General features: G+C 45.4%; 1 protein-coding gene across 3 annotated transcripts in view; it reads right to left on the bottom strand.

Moving 5' to 3' along the window:
- LOC137645739 (uncharacterized) overlaps positions 1-14,364 on the bottom strand; it is a 542,683-nt gene extending 528,319 nt beyond the window's left edge. The window contains exon 1 of one of the 3 annotated variants that reach the window (XR_011045344.1): positions 14,129-14,363. Coding sequence is in view for 2 of the 3 variants with exons in the window: in XM_068378638.1 (XP_068234739.1) it covers positions 14,129-14,158 (30 nt within the window). In the remaining variant the exon portion in view is untranslated. Of the gene's footprint in view, positions 1-14,128 lie in introns of all 3 variants that reach the window. The other 2 variants (XM_068378638.1, XM_068378637.1) reach the window with 2 other exon arrangements.
- Between the last annotated feature and the right edge of the window lie 1,515 nt (positions 14,365-15,879).

The following is a 15,879-nucleotide window of genomic DNA, read 5'->3' as shown; positions in this document are numbered from 1 at the left end:
CTTCATTCCCAACAATCTCAGATAGACTGGGAAGTTCAAACGATTTAGGCCATGGACGAGACGCAAGTTCATTTTTGGCCAAAAACCAAGCTGAAGCGAGCAAACTGCTTTATTAGCGGAGAAGCCGATATTCTTGCTAAAAGCATGTATCTCACTAACTCTTTTCGCAAAAGCCAAGCTCACTAAGAAAAGAGTCTTGAGGGTAAGATCCTTCAGGGAGGCTGAATTCAACGGTTCAAACCTGTCTGACATAAGGAACTGCAGGACCACGTCCAAGTTCCAAGCAGGAGTAGAAATATGACGCTCCTTGGAAGTCTTGAAAGACTTAAGAAGGTCTTGAAGATCTTTGTTATTACACAGACCCAAATTTCTATGCCTAAAAACAGAAGCTAACATGCTTCTGTAGCCTTTAATGGTAGATGCAGAAAGGGAGCGACCATTTCTCAGATAAAGCAGAAAATCTCCAATCTGCGCTACAGAGGTACTGGAAGAGGAAATAGAGGAGGACTTGCACCAGTCTCTAAATACCTCCCATTTAGATTGATAAATCCTGATGGTAGAGGATCTTCTAGCCCTCGCGATCGCTCTAGCTGCCTCCTTCGAAAACCCTCGAGCTCTAGAGAGTCTTTCAATAGTCTGAAGGCAGTTAGACGAAGCGCGGGGAGACTTTGATGAAATCTCTTTACATGAGGCTGACGCAGGAGATCCATCCGTAACGGTAGACTTCTTGGAATGTCTACTAGCCATAGAAGTACCTCTGTGAACCATTCTCTCGCGGGCCAGAGGGGAGCAACCAACGTCAACCTGGTCCCTTCGTGAGAGGCGAACTTCTGAAGCACCTTGTTTAGGATCTTGAACGGTGGAAAGGCATAGACGTCTAGGTGAGACCAGTCCAGTAGGAAAGTGACTATGTGGGCCGCCTCTGGATCTGGAACAGGAGAGCAATAAGTCGGGAGCCTCTTTGTCAGAGAGGTAGCAAAGAGATCTATGGTGGGTTGACCCCATGTCATCCATAGTCTCTCGCACACATCCTTGTGCAGCGTCCACTCCGTGGGAATCACCTGTCCTCTTCGACTGAGACAGTCCGCTAAGACATTCATCTCCCCTTGCACGAATCTCGTCAAAAGAGAGATGTTTCGAGCTTTTGACCAAGTGAGAAGGTCCCTTACGGTGACGAAAAGGGAGTGGGAGTGAGTGCCTCCTTGCTTCGAGATGTATGCCAAGGCCATGGTATTGTCTGCATTCACCTCCACTACTTTGCCTCGAACCAGACTCTCGAAACTCCTTAACGCTAGATGGACTGCTAAAAGCTCTTTGCAGTTTATGTGAAGCCTTTTTCGGTCTGCGGACCAAAGACCCGAGCATTCCAGATTGTCCAGTGTCGCTCCCCAACCAAAATCCGATGCGTCTGAAAACAACACATGGTTTGGGTTCTTGATCGCAAGAGAAAAACCTTCCCGAAGTCTGATGTTGCTGTACCACCAAGCTAGACAGGTCTTGACTGGATCGGAGATTGGAATTGAGATCATCTCTAAGTCCTTCTCCTTGTTCCAATGATGGTTTAGGTGAAACTGGAGAGGGCGAAGGTTGAGTCTCCCTAGAGAGATAAACTGCTCCAGCGACGAAAGAGTCCCTAGGAGGCTCATCCAAATTCTCACAGAGCAACTGCTTTTCTCTCGCACGTGACGGACTTTGAGCAGAGCTTGCTCCATCCTGGTGGTAGACGGAAAAGCCCGGAAAACTCAACTCCGTATCTCCATCCCCAAATAAAGAATAGTCTGGGATGGAGTCAGTTGCGACTTCTCCATGTTCACTAGGAGACCTAACTCTTTGGTCAGGTCCAAAGTCCATTTGAGGTCCTCCAGACAGCGATGAAGGGACGACGCCCTGAGTAACCAGTCGTCCAAATAAAGGGAGGCTCTGATCCCTGACAAATGTAGAAACTTTGCTACATTTCGCATGAGCCTTGTAAAAACAAGAGGAGCAGGGCTGAAGCCGAAGCACAGTGCTCGGAATTGATACACCACCTTCCTGTACACAAACCTCAGATAATGTCGAGCGTTCAGATGAATCGGAATGTGGAAGTACGCATCCTGCAGGTCGAGAGAGACCATCCAGTCACCCTCTCTTACCGCTGTTAAAACAGATTTGGTGGTCTCCATCGTGAATTTTGTTTTTACAACAAATACGTTGAGAGCACTTACATCTAGCACTGGCCTCCAACCTCCTGTGTTCTTCGGAACCAGGAAGAGACGGTTGTAAAAACCTGGGGATTGAAGGTCCGAGACTTTCACCACCGCCCCCTTTTCCAACAACAGAGAAACTTGATGATGCAACGCCTGTCTCTTTGTCTCCTCTCGATACCTGGGAGAGAGGTCTATCGGAAATTTCACTAGCGGAGGTCTTCGTACAAAAGGAATTTTATAACCCTCCTTCAGCAACAAAAGAGACTCCCGGTCTGCACCCCTCTTCTCCCAGGCCTGCCAGAAGTTCGTCAATCTGGCCCCTACCGCTGTCTGAAGCCGTGGGCAGTCAGACTCTGCCACGTGAGGATCTTGAACCTCTCTTCTTACCTCCTTTGCTATCGGAACGAGAATTTCCCCTACTGGGGGCTCTGCCACGAAAAGGCGGAATAAACCTAGCCGCTAGCGTGTCAAACTTGGGTTTGTTGGCATGAGAAGAAGGCAAAACCTTGAGTGCAGTCTTGGCCACCAAATCGTGCGTGTCCTTCAGAGCAAGAGATGCCGCGATATCTATAATAAGATGTTGAGGGAACAGAGTAGAAGATAAGGGAGCAAAAAGAAGTTCTGACTTCTGACAGGGAATAACCCCTGCAGAAAGAAAAGAACACAGGGCTTCTCTTTTCTTAAGAATTCCTGCCGTGAACGTAGCCGCCAGTTCATTAGAGCCATCCCTTATGGCCTTGTCCATGCAAGACATTATTTGAAAAGAAACATCATTGTCCGATGAAGAGACCTTCTTACTTAAGGCTCCCAGGGACCAATCCAAAAAATTAAAAACCTCGAAGGCACGGAAAATTCCTTTAAGGAGATGATCCAGTTCTGTGGAAGACCAGCAAATCTTCGAGCGTCTCATGGCTAGACGACGAGGAGAGTCTACAAGGCTTGAGAAGTCTCCCTGGGCAGAGGCAGGAACTCCCAAGCCGAGAACTTCTCCCGTGTCATACCAAACGCTCGCACGAGAGGCCAATTTAAAAGGGGGAAAAGCAAAGGAAGACTTTCCTAAACTTCTTCTGGTTACTAACCAGTCTCCCAACAAACGCATGGCTCTCTTAGAAGAGCGAGAGAGAACCAACTTCGTAAACGATGGAGTCGATGAAGTCATGCCTTAAGTAAATTCAGACGGCGGCGAACGTGGAGCCGCAGTAACAAAATGATCGGGAAAAACATCCCTAAAGATAAGCATAATCTTTTTAAAGTCAAGGGATTGCTGGACAACCCTAGGTTCCTCCCCATCTGATTTAATCCCCAAAGGAACATTAGCTGAAAGGGGCTCATCAACTTCCTCATCAGAAGGAACATCATCCGACAAAGGTAAAGTCTTGCGACACGGAGAAAACTCAGCATGACGAGGCGGCAAAGCCTGACAGGCTACATCAACTTGCAAAGGAGCCGCAGCAAAAGTCGAAGGGACGACGTCACGTCGAGACTGCAATGACTGATGGTCTACGCCAAGAAGGGACAGAGGAGACTGATGATGTATGTCAAAACGAGACTGCGGCGACAGACGTTCGACGTCACGTCGGGCCAACGGAGTCGGCCGATGAACGTCACGTCGGGGCTGCGGTGACTGCAGCCCAACGTCACGTTGTGACTGCGGAAACTGAAGTTCAAAGTCTCGTGACTGACGGGAAACACGTTCTGAATCATGTTTAACCGCAAAGCTGACATTAGGGATAACGTCAGAGCGACGAGACAAATCTCGCTTAGGAGGTTGAAGACCTGAATCACGCTTGCCGGTACCGTGACGAACCGCAAGCAAAGGTTCCTTACGCACAGGAACATGATCGTAAACTTCCATTAAGGAGGAAAGTTTTAACTGCATATCTTGCAAGACGCTTAACTTAGGGTCAACCGAACTCGAAACAGATCGGGATGTCGGAAACGCCTATGCGTCATCGCCCTGAACGGGACCCTCGAACTTTGAGGAGAATAATTGTCCGATGACCGAATAAGGTCGGTGCTGTCCCAATGACTACAGCCAGGACGTTGGACCTGTCCCGAAGGGACTGACTTGCGCTTCAACGGTCTTGAAACCTTACGCCAAGGTTTTTTAACAGACGAATCATCGGAAGACGAGGAGAACTTCGTCTCTCCTGTCTCAAGGTAAGGACGTGCTTGAAGAGCAACGTCTGATACCTTTGAGGGAACGTCTGTTCGTTGGTTTACACCTCTCACTCCCTTAGGTCCTACGACATTCCTTCTCCCTGGGGTAGGGGAGCCTGAAAGAGGTCTCGGACTAGGCAAGTGACAAGCACGAACAGACGAATCCTCCGGAAAAACACTAAACACATTTGTTGCACTTTTCACTTTATCACTTTGACCCTTTAAAATCTTAACGTCGGACATAAGTTGATTTCTGTCCGAGGCCAACGATTCGACCTTCTCACCCAACGCTTGAATGGCCATTAACATATCATGCATAGAAGGTTCATTAGTGCCAATAGGGGGTTCTGAAACTACCACTACAGGAGGAGGATTAGGTTCAGGGGCATGGGAAGAGGAAAATTCTTGAGATCTAGAAGAGCTTCTTCTAACTCTATCTCTTTCGAGTTTCCGAGTATATTTATCATACTCCAACCACTCGAACTCAGACAAAACAATACATTCCTCACATCGATCCCCTAATTGACAAGATGTACCTCGGCAGTAACACAAATAGAATGAGGATCGATGGAAGCTTTAGGAAGATGTTTATTACAGTCTTTCGCACATTTACGATAGACAGGAGATGGGTCAGCCATTGTGAAAATTCCAAAGAAAGTCCAAAAAGAAAGCCAAGTTCAGCAACAATAATCAAAAAAGGGTTTCAAGAGTTTTATCGAAGATACCAACACAGCGAAAGCAATAAAACTATGAACAAGTACTTCACCAATCAGTAGAAACTTGAGGTTAAGCGCGAGCGAAACCAATGCTGTCACTACCACCGACAGAGAAGAACTGAACTCCTGGAGAAGTATATGCGGTATCTGGCCGATAGTCGGCGCTGGTGGGCACACCCGGCAGCCATCATGGCAATGGCTCGCGCGTTTTTGGAATCTGTCGACCGTCGGAGACGTAAGCTATATATATATTCACCGGCTAAGTTTAATATTTAAAAAAAGAGCGTTTAGTAGGCGAACCTTCCTCTGATGAAGGTATATGTTCTGGGCTGCTCCAGTGACTACAGCCAGGACGTTGACTTTGTTCTGAAGGAACTAACTTTCTTTTAAGAGGCCTTGAAACCTGACGCCAGGATTTCTTGTTAATATGAACGTCATCGGAGGACGAGGAGAACCTAGTCTCGCCTCTCTTATTGTAAGGACGTGCTTGAGGAGCAACGTCTGCAACTCATGAGGGAACGTCTGTTCGTGGTATAATACCTATCGCTCCCTTTGGTCTTGTGACATTCCTTCTCCCAGGGGTTGGGGAGCTTGAAAGAGATCTCGGACTGGGTGAGCGGCAAGTACGAACAGACGAACCCTCCGCATTAACACTGAACACATTTTTAACACTTTTCGCATTGACACTTTCACTTTTTAAAAACTTCACATCGAACATAAGCTGGTTTCTATCCGTAGCCAGTGATTCGACCTTTGCACCAAGAGCATGAATAGCCTTCATTATGTCTTTAAGTGAAGGTTTGTTAGTGCTAGTAGGGGGTTCTGAAACTACCACTACAGGGGGAGGAAAAGGTTCAGGGACATGGGAAGAGGAAAATTCTTGAGAACGAGAAGAGCTTCTTCTTACCCTATCTCTCTCGAGTTTACGAGTATATTTATCATACTCTAACCACTCAAATTCAGACAAAAATGACAAATTCGGAGATAATTTGTATTTTTCCTAACCATACAAACCTTAGCTATTTACATTGGGTTTACTTTCGGCGTAGCTGAAATTAACGAGCCAATAGAATTTTAACGAGGGTTAACTACCCCCGCGCTAGTTAGCAAGGGGGTAGGGGAAGGGGTAGCTTGCTACCCCTCCCCCCCACACACCGGTGAGTTGTCTCACTTCACTTAGAGGTAGGACTTGTCTTGGGGGACAGGGTTGGCGGGCAAAAACGTGTAAATTATCTCCGAATTTGTCATTTGTTCCGTAACCGAAATACAAACCACGCTATTTACATTGGGTGACTTACCCCTTAGGAAGGGTGGAAAGTCCCCAGCCTTACTGGCTTTGGCTTTACCCGGGGACTCAGAATCCAAGTAAGTAGCACTCGAGAAAAGGAGTCCCTGCGCCTCACAAGTTCCTTGCTCCGCAAGGAACGTGTGGCCTACATAAGTTGTGTGAGGAGGAATAGATTGTGACTCATCCTAGGAAGTTGACCTGGAGTCCTTTAGATGGGAATCTAGGCTAGGATGTTCCCAATACCACCTCGTCAGGGTATGGGGGACGCAACAGTATTAACTTAATACTAGGAACACAAGGGAGCATGGATTAACTGCAGAGGTTGAGGTCAGCTATGCGGAGACCAGGATGCTGCTTTCCCCAAGAGAGGGGAGGATGAAGAAAGAAGTAAGGGCCAGACATACTCTTTCATTCATGCAGACTAAAACCGGGTAACAACGCCCTCAACCATCTGTTACTTGTCCATTAAGGAGCCTGAGGTTAGACCAGCTGTTGTGCAGCCACCACATGGCCGATGGAAAGGGTATCGAGGCTCCTGTAGGTCACGTCCTGCAGGTAGTGGGCTGTGAAGGTTGTTTGACGCTTCCAGACCCCAGCTTGTAGCACCTACGTCACAGAGAAGTTTCTCTTGAAGGCCAGGGACGTAGCGATGCCCCTGACGTCGTGTGCCCTAGGGCGACGTGACGGAGGAGGGTCAGGATTCAAGGTGTGGTGCATGACCCTTCGAATCCAAGCCGAGATGGTGTTCTTGGTGACCCTCCTCTTCATCCTGCCTGTGCTTACAAACAACACTTGCACGCGGGGACAAACTGCAGCTGTCCTCTTCAAGTAACGCCTCAGACTCCTCACTGGGCATAATAGCAGATGGTCTGGGTCAATTGTTACAGAACGGAGACTTGTGACCCTGAAGGAGTCGAACCGTGGATCCGGCACTCCAGGGTTCTGAGTCTTGGCAACAAACTCAGGGACGAACCTGAACGTTACCTCCCCCCATCCCCTTGAATGGGCGATGTCGTACGAGAGACCATGAAGTTCACTAACTCGTTTGGCAGAGGCCAACGTGAGTAGGAAAGCCGTCTTCCAAGTCAGATGGCGATCAGAGGCCTGGCGTAATGGTTCAAAGGGAGGTCTCTCAAGAGCCCTGAGAACCCGAACCACGTTCCATGGAGGAGGTCTCACTTCCGACTGAGGGCAGGTAAGCTCATAGCTACGTATGGGTAGAGAGAGTTCTAGCGAGGAAGAAATGTCCACTCCTTTCAGCCTAAAAGCCGGGCTTAAGGCTGAGCGATAGCCTTTCACCGTCGAGACCGAAAGGCGCATTTCCTCCCGCAAATAAACGAGAAACTCCGCTATTGCTGGAATAGTGCCATCAAGTGGAGAGATACCCCTCCCACGACACCAACCACAGAAGACTCTCCACTTTGCCTGGTAGACTCCCGCAGAGGACTTTCGCAGGTGACGAGACATTCTCTCCGCAACCTGTTGCGAAAAGCCTCTCTCTGTGAGGAGACGCTGGATAGTTTCCAGGCGTGAAGCCGAAGCGAGGTTACGGCTTTGTGGAAGATGTTGAAATGTGGTTGTCTGAGTAGCTGGGGGGAGTTCTCTCGGAAGCTCCGGAAACCATTCCGCGTGATGCCATAGCGGAGCTATCAGGGTCATAGACAGGTTGACCGATAGTCTGGTCCTGTTGAGCACCCTTCTCATCAGACAGAACGGTGGGAAGGCGTACACGTCGACGTTGTCCCACTATTGTTGGAAAGCATCTTGCCAGAGGGCCTTGGGGTCCGGGACTGGGGAGCAGTACAGAGGCAGCTTGAAATTCAAGGCTGTCGCGAACAGGTCCACCGTCGGGGAACCCCACAAAGACAGGACTTTGTTGGCTATCTGAGGATCCAAAGACCACTCGGTACTCACTATCTGCGAAGCCCTGCTCAGACTGTCGGCGAGCACATTCCTCTTGCCAGGAATGAAGCGAGCTGATAGTGTTATCGAGTGGACTTCGGTCCACCTCAGAATCTCTACCGCAAGATGGGATAGCTGTTGTGAAAAAGTACCTCCCTGCTTGTTGATATAAGCCACTACCGTGGTGTTGTCGCTCATCACCACCACGGAGTGGCCAGCCAGGGTTCGTTGGAACTGTTGAAGAGCCAGATATACGGCCTTCATCTCTAGCAGGTTGATGTGCAGGTACTTTTCTGATTCTGACCAAAGGCCTGAGATCCTCTGGTTCAGAATGTGTTCACCCTTCTTTTGACGCATCCAAAAACAGCGTCAAATCCGGGGGAAGGACGAGAAGATCCACTCCCTTTCGTAGGTTCTCGTTGATCAGCCACCACCGCAGGTCCGCCTGTTCCGTGGGTCCTATCGGGACCAGAGAGTCCGGGGAATCGGAGCCCTGACTCCACCGGGACTTGAGCCGCCATTGCAGGGATCTCATCCTGAGACGGCCGTTCGGGACCAGACGGGCCAGGGAGGCTAGGTGACCTAAAAGATGCAACCATGATTGGGCTGGAAGCTCTTCTCGCCTGAGGAAGGGTTCTGCCACCCTCCTCAGCCTTGCTATTCTGTCGTCTGATGGAAAGGCTTTGTGGAGATTGGTGTCTAATAACATGCCTAGATAAACCAGTCGCTGGGACGGCTGCAGAGAGGACTTCTCGAGATTTACCAAGATCCCTAGATCTTCGCAAAGTCCCAGAAGCCTGTCTCGGTGCCGAAGAAGGGTCGACTTCGAGTCTGCCAGGATCAGCCAGTCGTCCAGATATTGGAGGAGACGGATGCTGTTCCTGTGCGCTTATGACGAAATCAGGGTAAACACTCTGGTGAATACCTGAGGTGCTGTGGAGAGACCGAAGCACAGTACCTTGAACTGGTAGGTCTTGCTGTCTAGGCTGAATCTCAAGTACTTCCTGGAAGACGGATGGATTGGAATCTGGAAGCACGCGTCCTTCAGATCCAGTGTGCACATGAAGTCTTGTGGTCTCACTGCAAGTCTGACCGTGTCCGCTGTCTCCATGCTGAACGGAGTTTGCTTCACAAACTTGTTCAGAGCCGAGAGGTCGATGACGGGCCTCCAGTCTCCAGACCCCTTCTTTACAAGAAAGAGTCGACTGAAGAAGCCTGGGGAGCCGTCGACGACCTCCTGGAGAGCATCCTTCTTGAGCATGGTCTCGACTTCTGCCCGAAGGGCTAGCCCCTTTGCCGATCCCATGGCATAGGAGCTCAACGACACTGGATTCGCTGTCAGGTGAGGTTGAGATGTCGTGAATGGGACGCGATAACCTTGGCCAATCACGGAGACCGTCCAAGAATCGGCCCCATGTTGCTGCCACCTGTGCATGCAACTTTGTAGGGATCCCCCCACACGTGGACACTCCCTGCACTCACTCCAAGTTAATTCCTTATCACACTGTTGACCTCGACACTGCGGGCAAAGGGTGTGGGGATCCGTTTCGACCGCCGACATGAAGGTACCACAGGGGCGGTCGGAGAGTCCAGGGCACTTGCGCATGATAGTGATAAAGGGCGAGGCCAACTTCCAAACACACAAGTCTGAGGAAAAGCAAAAAAAAAAAAAAAAAAAAAAAAAAAAAAAAAAAATTAAGGCTGTCAAAAGCGAGGACGAGAGACAGATACGTCTGCACATCGTCCGAGCCAAAAGTGATGTGAGACAACTCACTGGTGTGTGGGGGGGGAGGGGTAGCAAGCTACCCCTCCCCCTACCCCCTTGCTAACTAGCGCGGGGGTAGTTAACCCTCGTTAAAATTCTATTGGCTCGTCAATTTCAGCTACGCCGAAAGTAAACCCAATGTAAATAGCGTGGTTTGTATTTCGGTTACGGAACAATGACACATTCATCGCATCGATCCCCTAATTGACGAGCTTTACCTCTACAACTAACATAAATAGAGTGGGGATCGATGGAAGCCTTTGGAAGGCGCCTGTTACAATCTTTGGCACATTTTCTATAAACAGGAGAAGGGTCAGCCATAATGGAATGTTCAAAGAGATAAAAAAAAAAAAAAGCAAAGTTCAGCAACAGTCAAATCAAAAAGGGTTCAAGAATAGTCGAAAGAATAACCAACACAGCGAAAGCCAAAAACCATAAACAAGTATTTCACCAATTGTTGAAAACTTGAGGTTAGCGCGAGCAAGGAACCAATGTTGACACCTAACTCGGCAGAGAAGAACTGAAGAACTTTGGAATAGTGATGGTATCCTGCCGAGTGGTGGCATTAGTGTACACCCAGCAAGCCAACACCTCGATCGCCCGCGAGTTTTGAATCAGCTGCCGACCGTTGGAGATGTTAGCTATATATATACCCACCGGCTAAGCTAAATGTTTAAAAACAAGTACTTCACCAAAGCTGTAGAAAACAGGAGGTTATGCGCAAGCATGAAAGTTCCAATGTTGTCGCCACAGCAGCACAGAAGAACTGAGGACTTGTGGAATGGTTCCAGTACCCTGGCGAGTGGTGGCACTAGTAGTACACCTAGCTTCCCAATCTCCGATTGCCTGCGAGTTTTTAATTTTCTGCCGTGACGTCAGAGACGTTAGCTATATATATATATCCACCGGCTAAGCCAAATGTTTAAAAATGGGGGTTGACAGGAGAGAAAGACTACATCTCTCTACCAAGCCGAAATAAATAAGTGACTGTTAATAGCTAGTGCTGGTGTGAGCGGGAGGGTTAATCTACCCTGCTCCACCCTCCGCTAACTAGCAGTGGGTAGTTACACCCTGACAAAAAGCTTATCGGCTAGTTTCAACTTCGCCAAAATAATACTCCCCTCAGTAAAGAGCAGAAGGTTTGTATTTTGTACAGGAACAAATTGTACTATACTATAGTCAAACTGGTTAGGGATGGTTAGGTTAAGATGTTTCTATTCATTTTTTTAACTGAGACCCAACTTCCTACATGGGCTCCCTTATATCATTTGCCAGCAATTCTATATATAAGCTATACATAAAAGTACATTGAAATCAATTAAGTGACTGATTGAAATGAAGAAAAATTGGTAAAATTATTGAATAACACTGAATTACATTTCCAATAATAAAAACAACTTTTTCTACAGTAAATATTGTGCTTTCAATGAAATAAACCGTTCTACCGTTATCACCCCATCTTTCCCAACGGACACAGGTGGGAATCTGGGACTTTAGGTAGGTGAAAAAAAAAAAAAAAAACATGGTTATTTAACACCCTAAATTTGTAATAACCTAACCTAACAAACCCAGCTAACCTAACCTAGTAGTTCCCAGCTCACAGACCTAACCAGAGTCATGTCCCTGGAACTCCCTTCTCAGGTCACAAACCTACTCAGGTGACAGACCTAGCCACGGGCAAGACCCCGGACCCCCTACTCAGGTCATAGACCTGGCCAGGGGCAAGCCCCCAGGACTCCCCCTTCCCAGGTCACAGACCTAGATAAAAACTTTACCATCATCATCATCTCCTCCTATGCTTATTAACGCAAAGTGCCTCAGATATAAACAAGAGTAAAATAAATATTTCAGGGGAATATCATGTCAATATTTTGTGCTATTTTTCATGGATTTATTATGAATCCCAGAGAATGTATAGAGAAGAAAAGATTAGTTTTACCTTTATTTATCGATTCCCCAGTGAATCTTTCCAACACAAAAACCCCAGTTTCCACTGGGTGGCATCTGTTACTATATTATTATTATTATCATTATTATTATTATTACTATTATTACTTGCCAAGCTACAACTCTAGTTGGAAAACCAGAATACTACAAGCCCGAGGGCTCTAACAGGGAAAATAGCCCAGTGAGGAAAGGAAATGAGGAAACTACAAGAAAAGTAATTAACAATTAAAATTTAATATTTCAGGAACATATATCTAAAATATAAACTATAAAATGATTAAAAACAACAAGAGTAAGAGACATAAGATAGAATAGTGTGCCTTAGTGTACCGTAAAGTAAGAAAATTCTACCCCAAGACAGTAAAAGACCATGGTACAGAGGCTATGGCACTGTCCAAGATCTGAGAACAATGGTTTGATTTTGGAGTGTCCTTCTCCTAGAAGACCTGCTGGTAATAGTTTACAACACCACGCTCTCCAAAATAATGCAATCCTGCAGTTCTCATCTTCTTGCACAGTAATTAGGTGGTTATTTAGATTCTGGGAAAGCAATAATTAGCAAGATATGTTGAGGAAGGGGGAAGGGGGATATAAAAAGAAAACAACTCTGTTTCCTCACTAAACGACTCGGAACTGACATGTCAACACAGTCAACCAAACAGAATTCATGATGCCAGCGTACAGTTGATATACAGTACTGTATATTCAAAATATGCTTAATTAAAAATGGATTAATTACTCAAAAGTGTTCATAAAATATACAATTTACAAATAGTGACACTTTTGAGTAATCACTCAATTTTTGATTAAGTATATTTTGAATATACAGTATATCAAATGTACGCTGCCATCACGAACTTCTGTTTATGTACGCTGGCATCACGAATCCTGTTTCGTTGACTTTGTTGACATGTCAGTTCCGAGTCGTATGGTGAGGAAACCGAGCTATTTTCTTTTTAAAACCCCGTCCCCCTTCCTCAACATATCTTGCTAATTATTGCTTTCCCAGAATTTAAATAACCACCTAATTACTGTGCAAGAAAATGAAAACTGCAGGATTGCATTATTTTGAAGTAAATGGAGAGCGTGGTGTTGTAAACTATTACCGAGCTGCTTACCATAGCTAAAGTCTCTACTACCCTTACTAACAGAAAAGAGCCAATGAACAATTACATTGCAATAGTTAACCACTTGAGCAAGTAAGAATGGTTTGGTATTCTCAGTGTTGTCAGGTGTAAGAGGATAGAGAAGAATATGTAACGAATAGACCAGACAATTCGGTGTATGTGTAGGCAAAAGGAAAATATGCCATAACCAGAGAGAAGGATCCAATGTACTACTTTCTGGCCAATCAAAGGACCCAATAACTCTCAGATATATTAGGGTATACCTTTAACTATTTATAGGTGACAGAAATAATTGTCATTTTCAATGAAAACGTGAGTTTTCTATACCGAACTGCATTTTTTGGTTAGTAATGCCTTCTCTTTTGTTTTTCTATAATAAAACCAGGTTAGGTGGGTTTGTTAGGTTCTATGGCCTTTTACAAATCTCAGGTGTTAAATAATGTTCTTTCCCGTTTTCACCCACCCAAAGTCCCAGGTTCCCACCTGTGTCCATCAAGAAAGGTGGGGAGATAACGGGAGAACAGTTAATTTGCAGTGGAAATAAAGGTCAAATTCATCAAAAGCACAATTTATTGTAGGCACAATTTATTGTAGGAAGTTATTTTTTTCGGTTCTATTGGAACTGTAGTCCTGTGTTGTTCTATAATTTTACCCCTAACCTAGTAGTTCCCAGGTCACCGACCTAACTGTGGCTAGCCCAAGGAACCCCTTTCTTAGGTTGCAATCCTGTCCAGGTCACAGGCCTAGTAAGGGGAAAGCCACAGGACTTGCCACCCCCCCCCCCCCCCGATCACAATATTTTTTTAGTAAAGCTCATTCCGTGTTTTTCTAAATTAATAATAGCAGTTACTTTCTCTACATTACTGACACAATCAATTGAAATATTTTATTTAATAAATCCTTATGAGGGCTATTTATGAGCACATATCTCCCATCTCCAATTTGCAGGCCTTAGGTCGTGAAAAATAATGTACTTAAAACAGGTAACTTATCAAGATTCATTTTCTATCAATGACTTAAAATAGTAATTTGCCAACCTTCATGAAATCTATGTGTCTAACAGTCATGACGCATACAGCAACTCATAAGGAAGAATTAAATGTCTTGCGTAGAAAATTTGTCCATCGCAGTTCGCACCAGAATTTTCTATTACTTTTTCACTTTCCAGGGTCCAGACTTCAGGTTCCTCGATGCTCTCTCCACAACAATGTGATTGTGGGCACACTACTAGAAGGAACGTAGTAGTTGCAAAGCGTAGCAATCTGCAGAAAATTCATTACCACTGGTTACCTCTTACACAGACAGCACACCTTACATACTTCAAGGGCTTTTCTAATATACCGGACAAGTTGGGCAACCTCTTTAGTTGGAGATTCTAGATTCCCTATTTCTATGTTATTATCTCTAAATTGTCTGAACTCATTACAGCTAAACATATGCAACACACAAAGTCTATCCTTATCATTCCTGTTTCTATAATTTTCTTTTAATTCTAGCATATTCAACTTTGTTTTCATAACTATTACTGCCTCATTAGTGTTAAGATCTCCTATGTAGTCTTTTCTGCCATTATTGGTCATAAACCTCAGTTGGAGTTGGGTCATTTCTTCTTTCTTTTCTCTTGCCTCCTCACTCTCAGCAGTTGAAGATAACTTCTCGTAAACATAACACGATGGTGTTTGAATAGAAAATTACTACCGATTGAAAATCTTTGTTTTAAACTGAACACTAGATTATACAAGAGTTTGGATTCACGATTTTAATGAACAGAGAAGGGAGAAATAAGTTAATTTTAATATTAATATTGCCTGTCTCGTTTGAACAACGAACTACATTATAGACAACCTAAATCTCTCTCTTACCAGCCATTATAATTGCTTTAAATATGATAAAGTTTTCGAAAAATCATTGTCCCTTTTATTCCAGATTTAACTAGTAATTGCATAAGATATACTGTATTGTTTGAAGATATATATGATTTTTTTTTAGATTTGAAATTTCTCTACTTCATCTTTTAGATTTTTTGTGGTTATATATATATATATATATATATATATATATATATATATATATATATATATATATATATATATATACCAAGGCACTTCCCCCAATTTTGGGGGTTAGCCGACATCAAACAAATGAAACAAAAAATGGGACCTCTCCTCTCTACGTTCCTCCTAGCCTGACAAGGGACTCAACCGAGTTCGGCTGGTACTGCTAGGGTGCCACAGCCCACCCTTCCCCGTTATCCACCACAGATGAAGCTTCATAATGCTAAATCTCCTACTGCTGCTACCTCCGCGGTCATCCAAGGCACCGGAGGGAGCAGCAGGGCCTACCGGAACTGCGTCACAATCGCTCGCCATTCATTCCTATTTCTAGCACGCTCTCTTGCTTCTCTCATATCTATCCTCCTATCACCCAGAGCTTTCTTCACTCCATCCGTCCACCCAAACCTTGGCCTTCCTCTTGTATTTCTCCAATCAACTCTTGCATTCATCACCTTCTTTAGCAGACAGCCATTTTCCATTCTCTCAACATGGCAAAACCACCTCAACATATTCATATCTACTCTAGCTGCTATCTCATTTCTTACACCCGTTCTCACCCTCACTACTTCGTTCCTAACCCTATCTACTCGAGATATACTAGCCATACTCCTTAGACACTTCTGTTTCTCCGTCACTTTCATTCCCCACAACTCCGATCCATACATCACAGTTGGTACCATCACTTTCTCATACGGAACTCGTACATTCATGCCCAACCCTCTATTTTTTACAAC

The sequence above is a fragment of the Palaemon carinicauda genome, chromosome 8, assembly GCF_036898095.1.
Source record: "Palaemon carinicauda isolate YSFRI2023 chromosome 8, ASM3689809v2, whole genome shotgun sequence".
NCBI lineage: Eukaryota > Metazoa > Arthropoda > Malacostraca > Decapoda > Palaemonidae > Palaemon > Palaemon carinicauda.
This window is presented reverse-complemented; position numbering and strand designations above follow the sequence as displayed.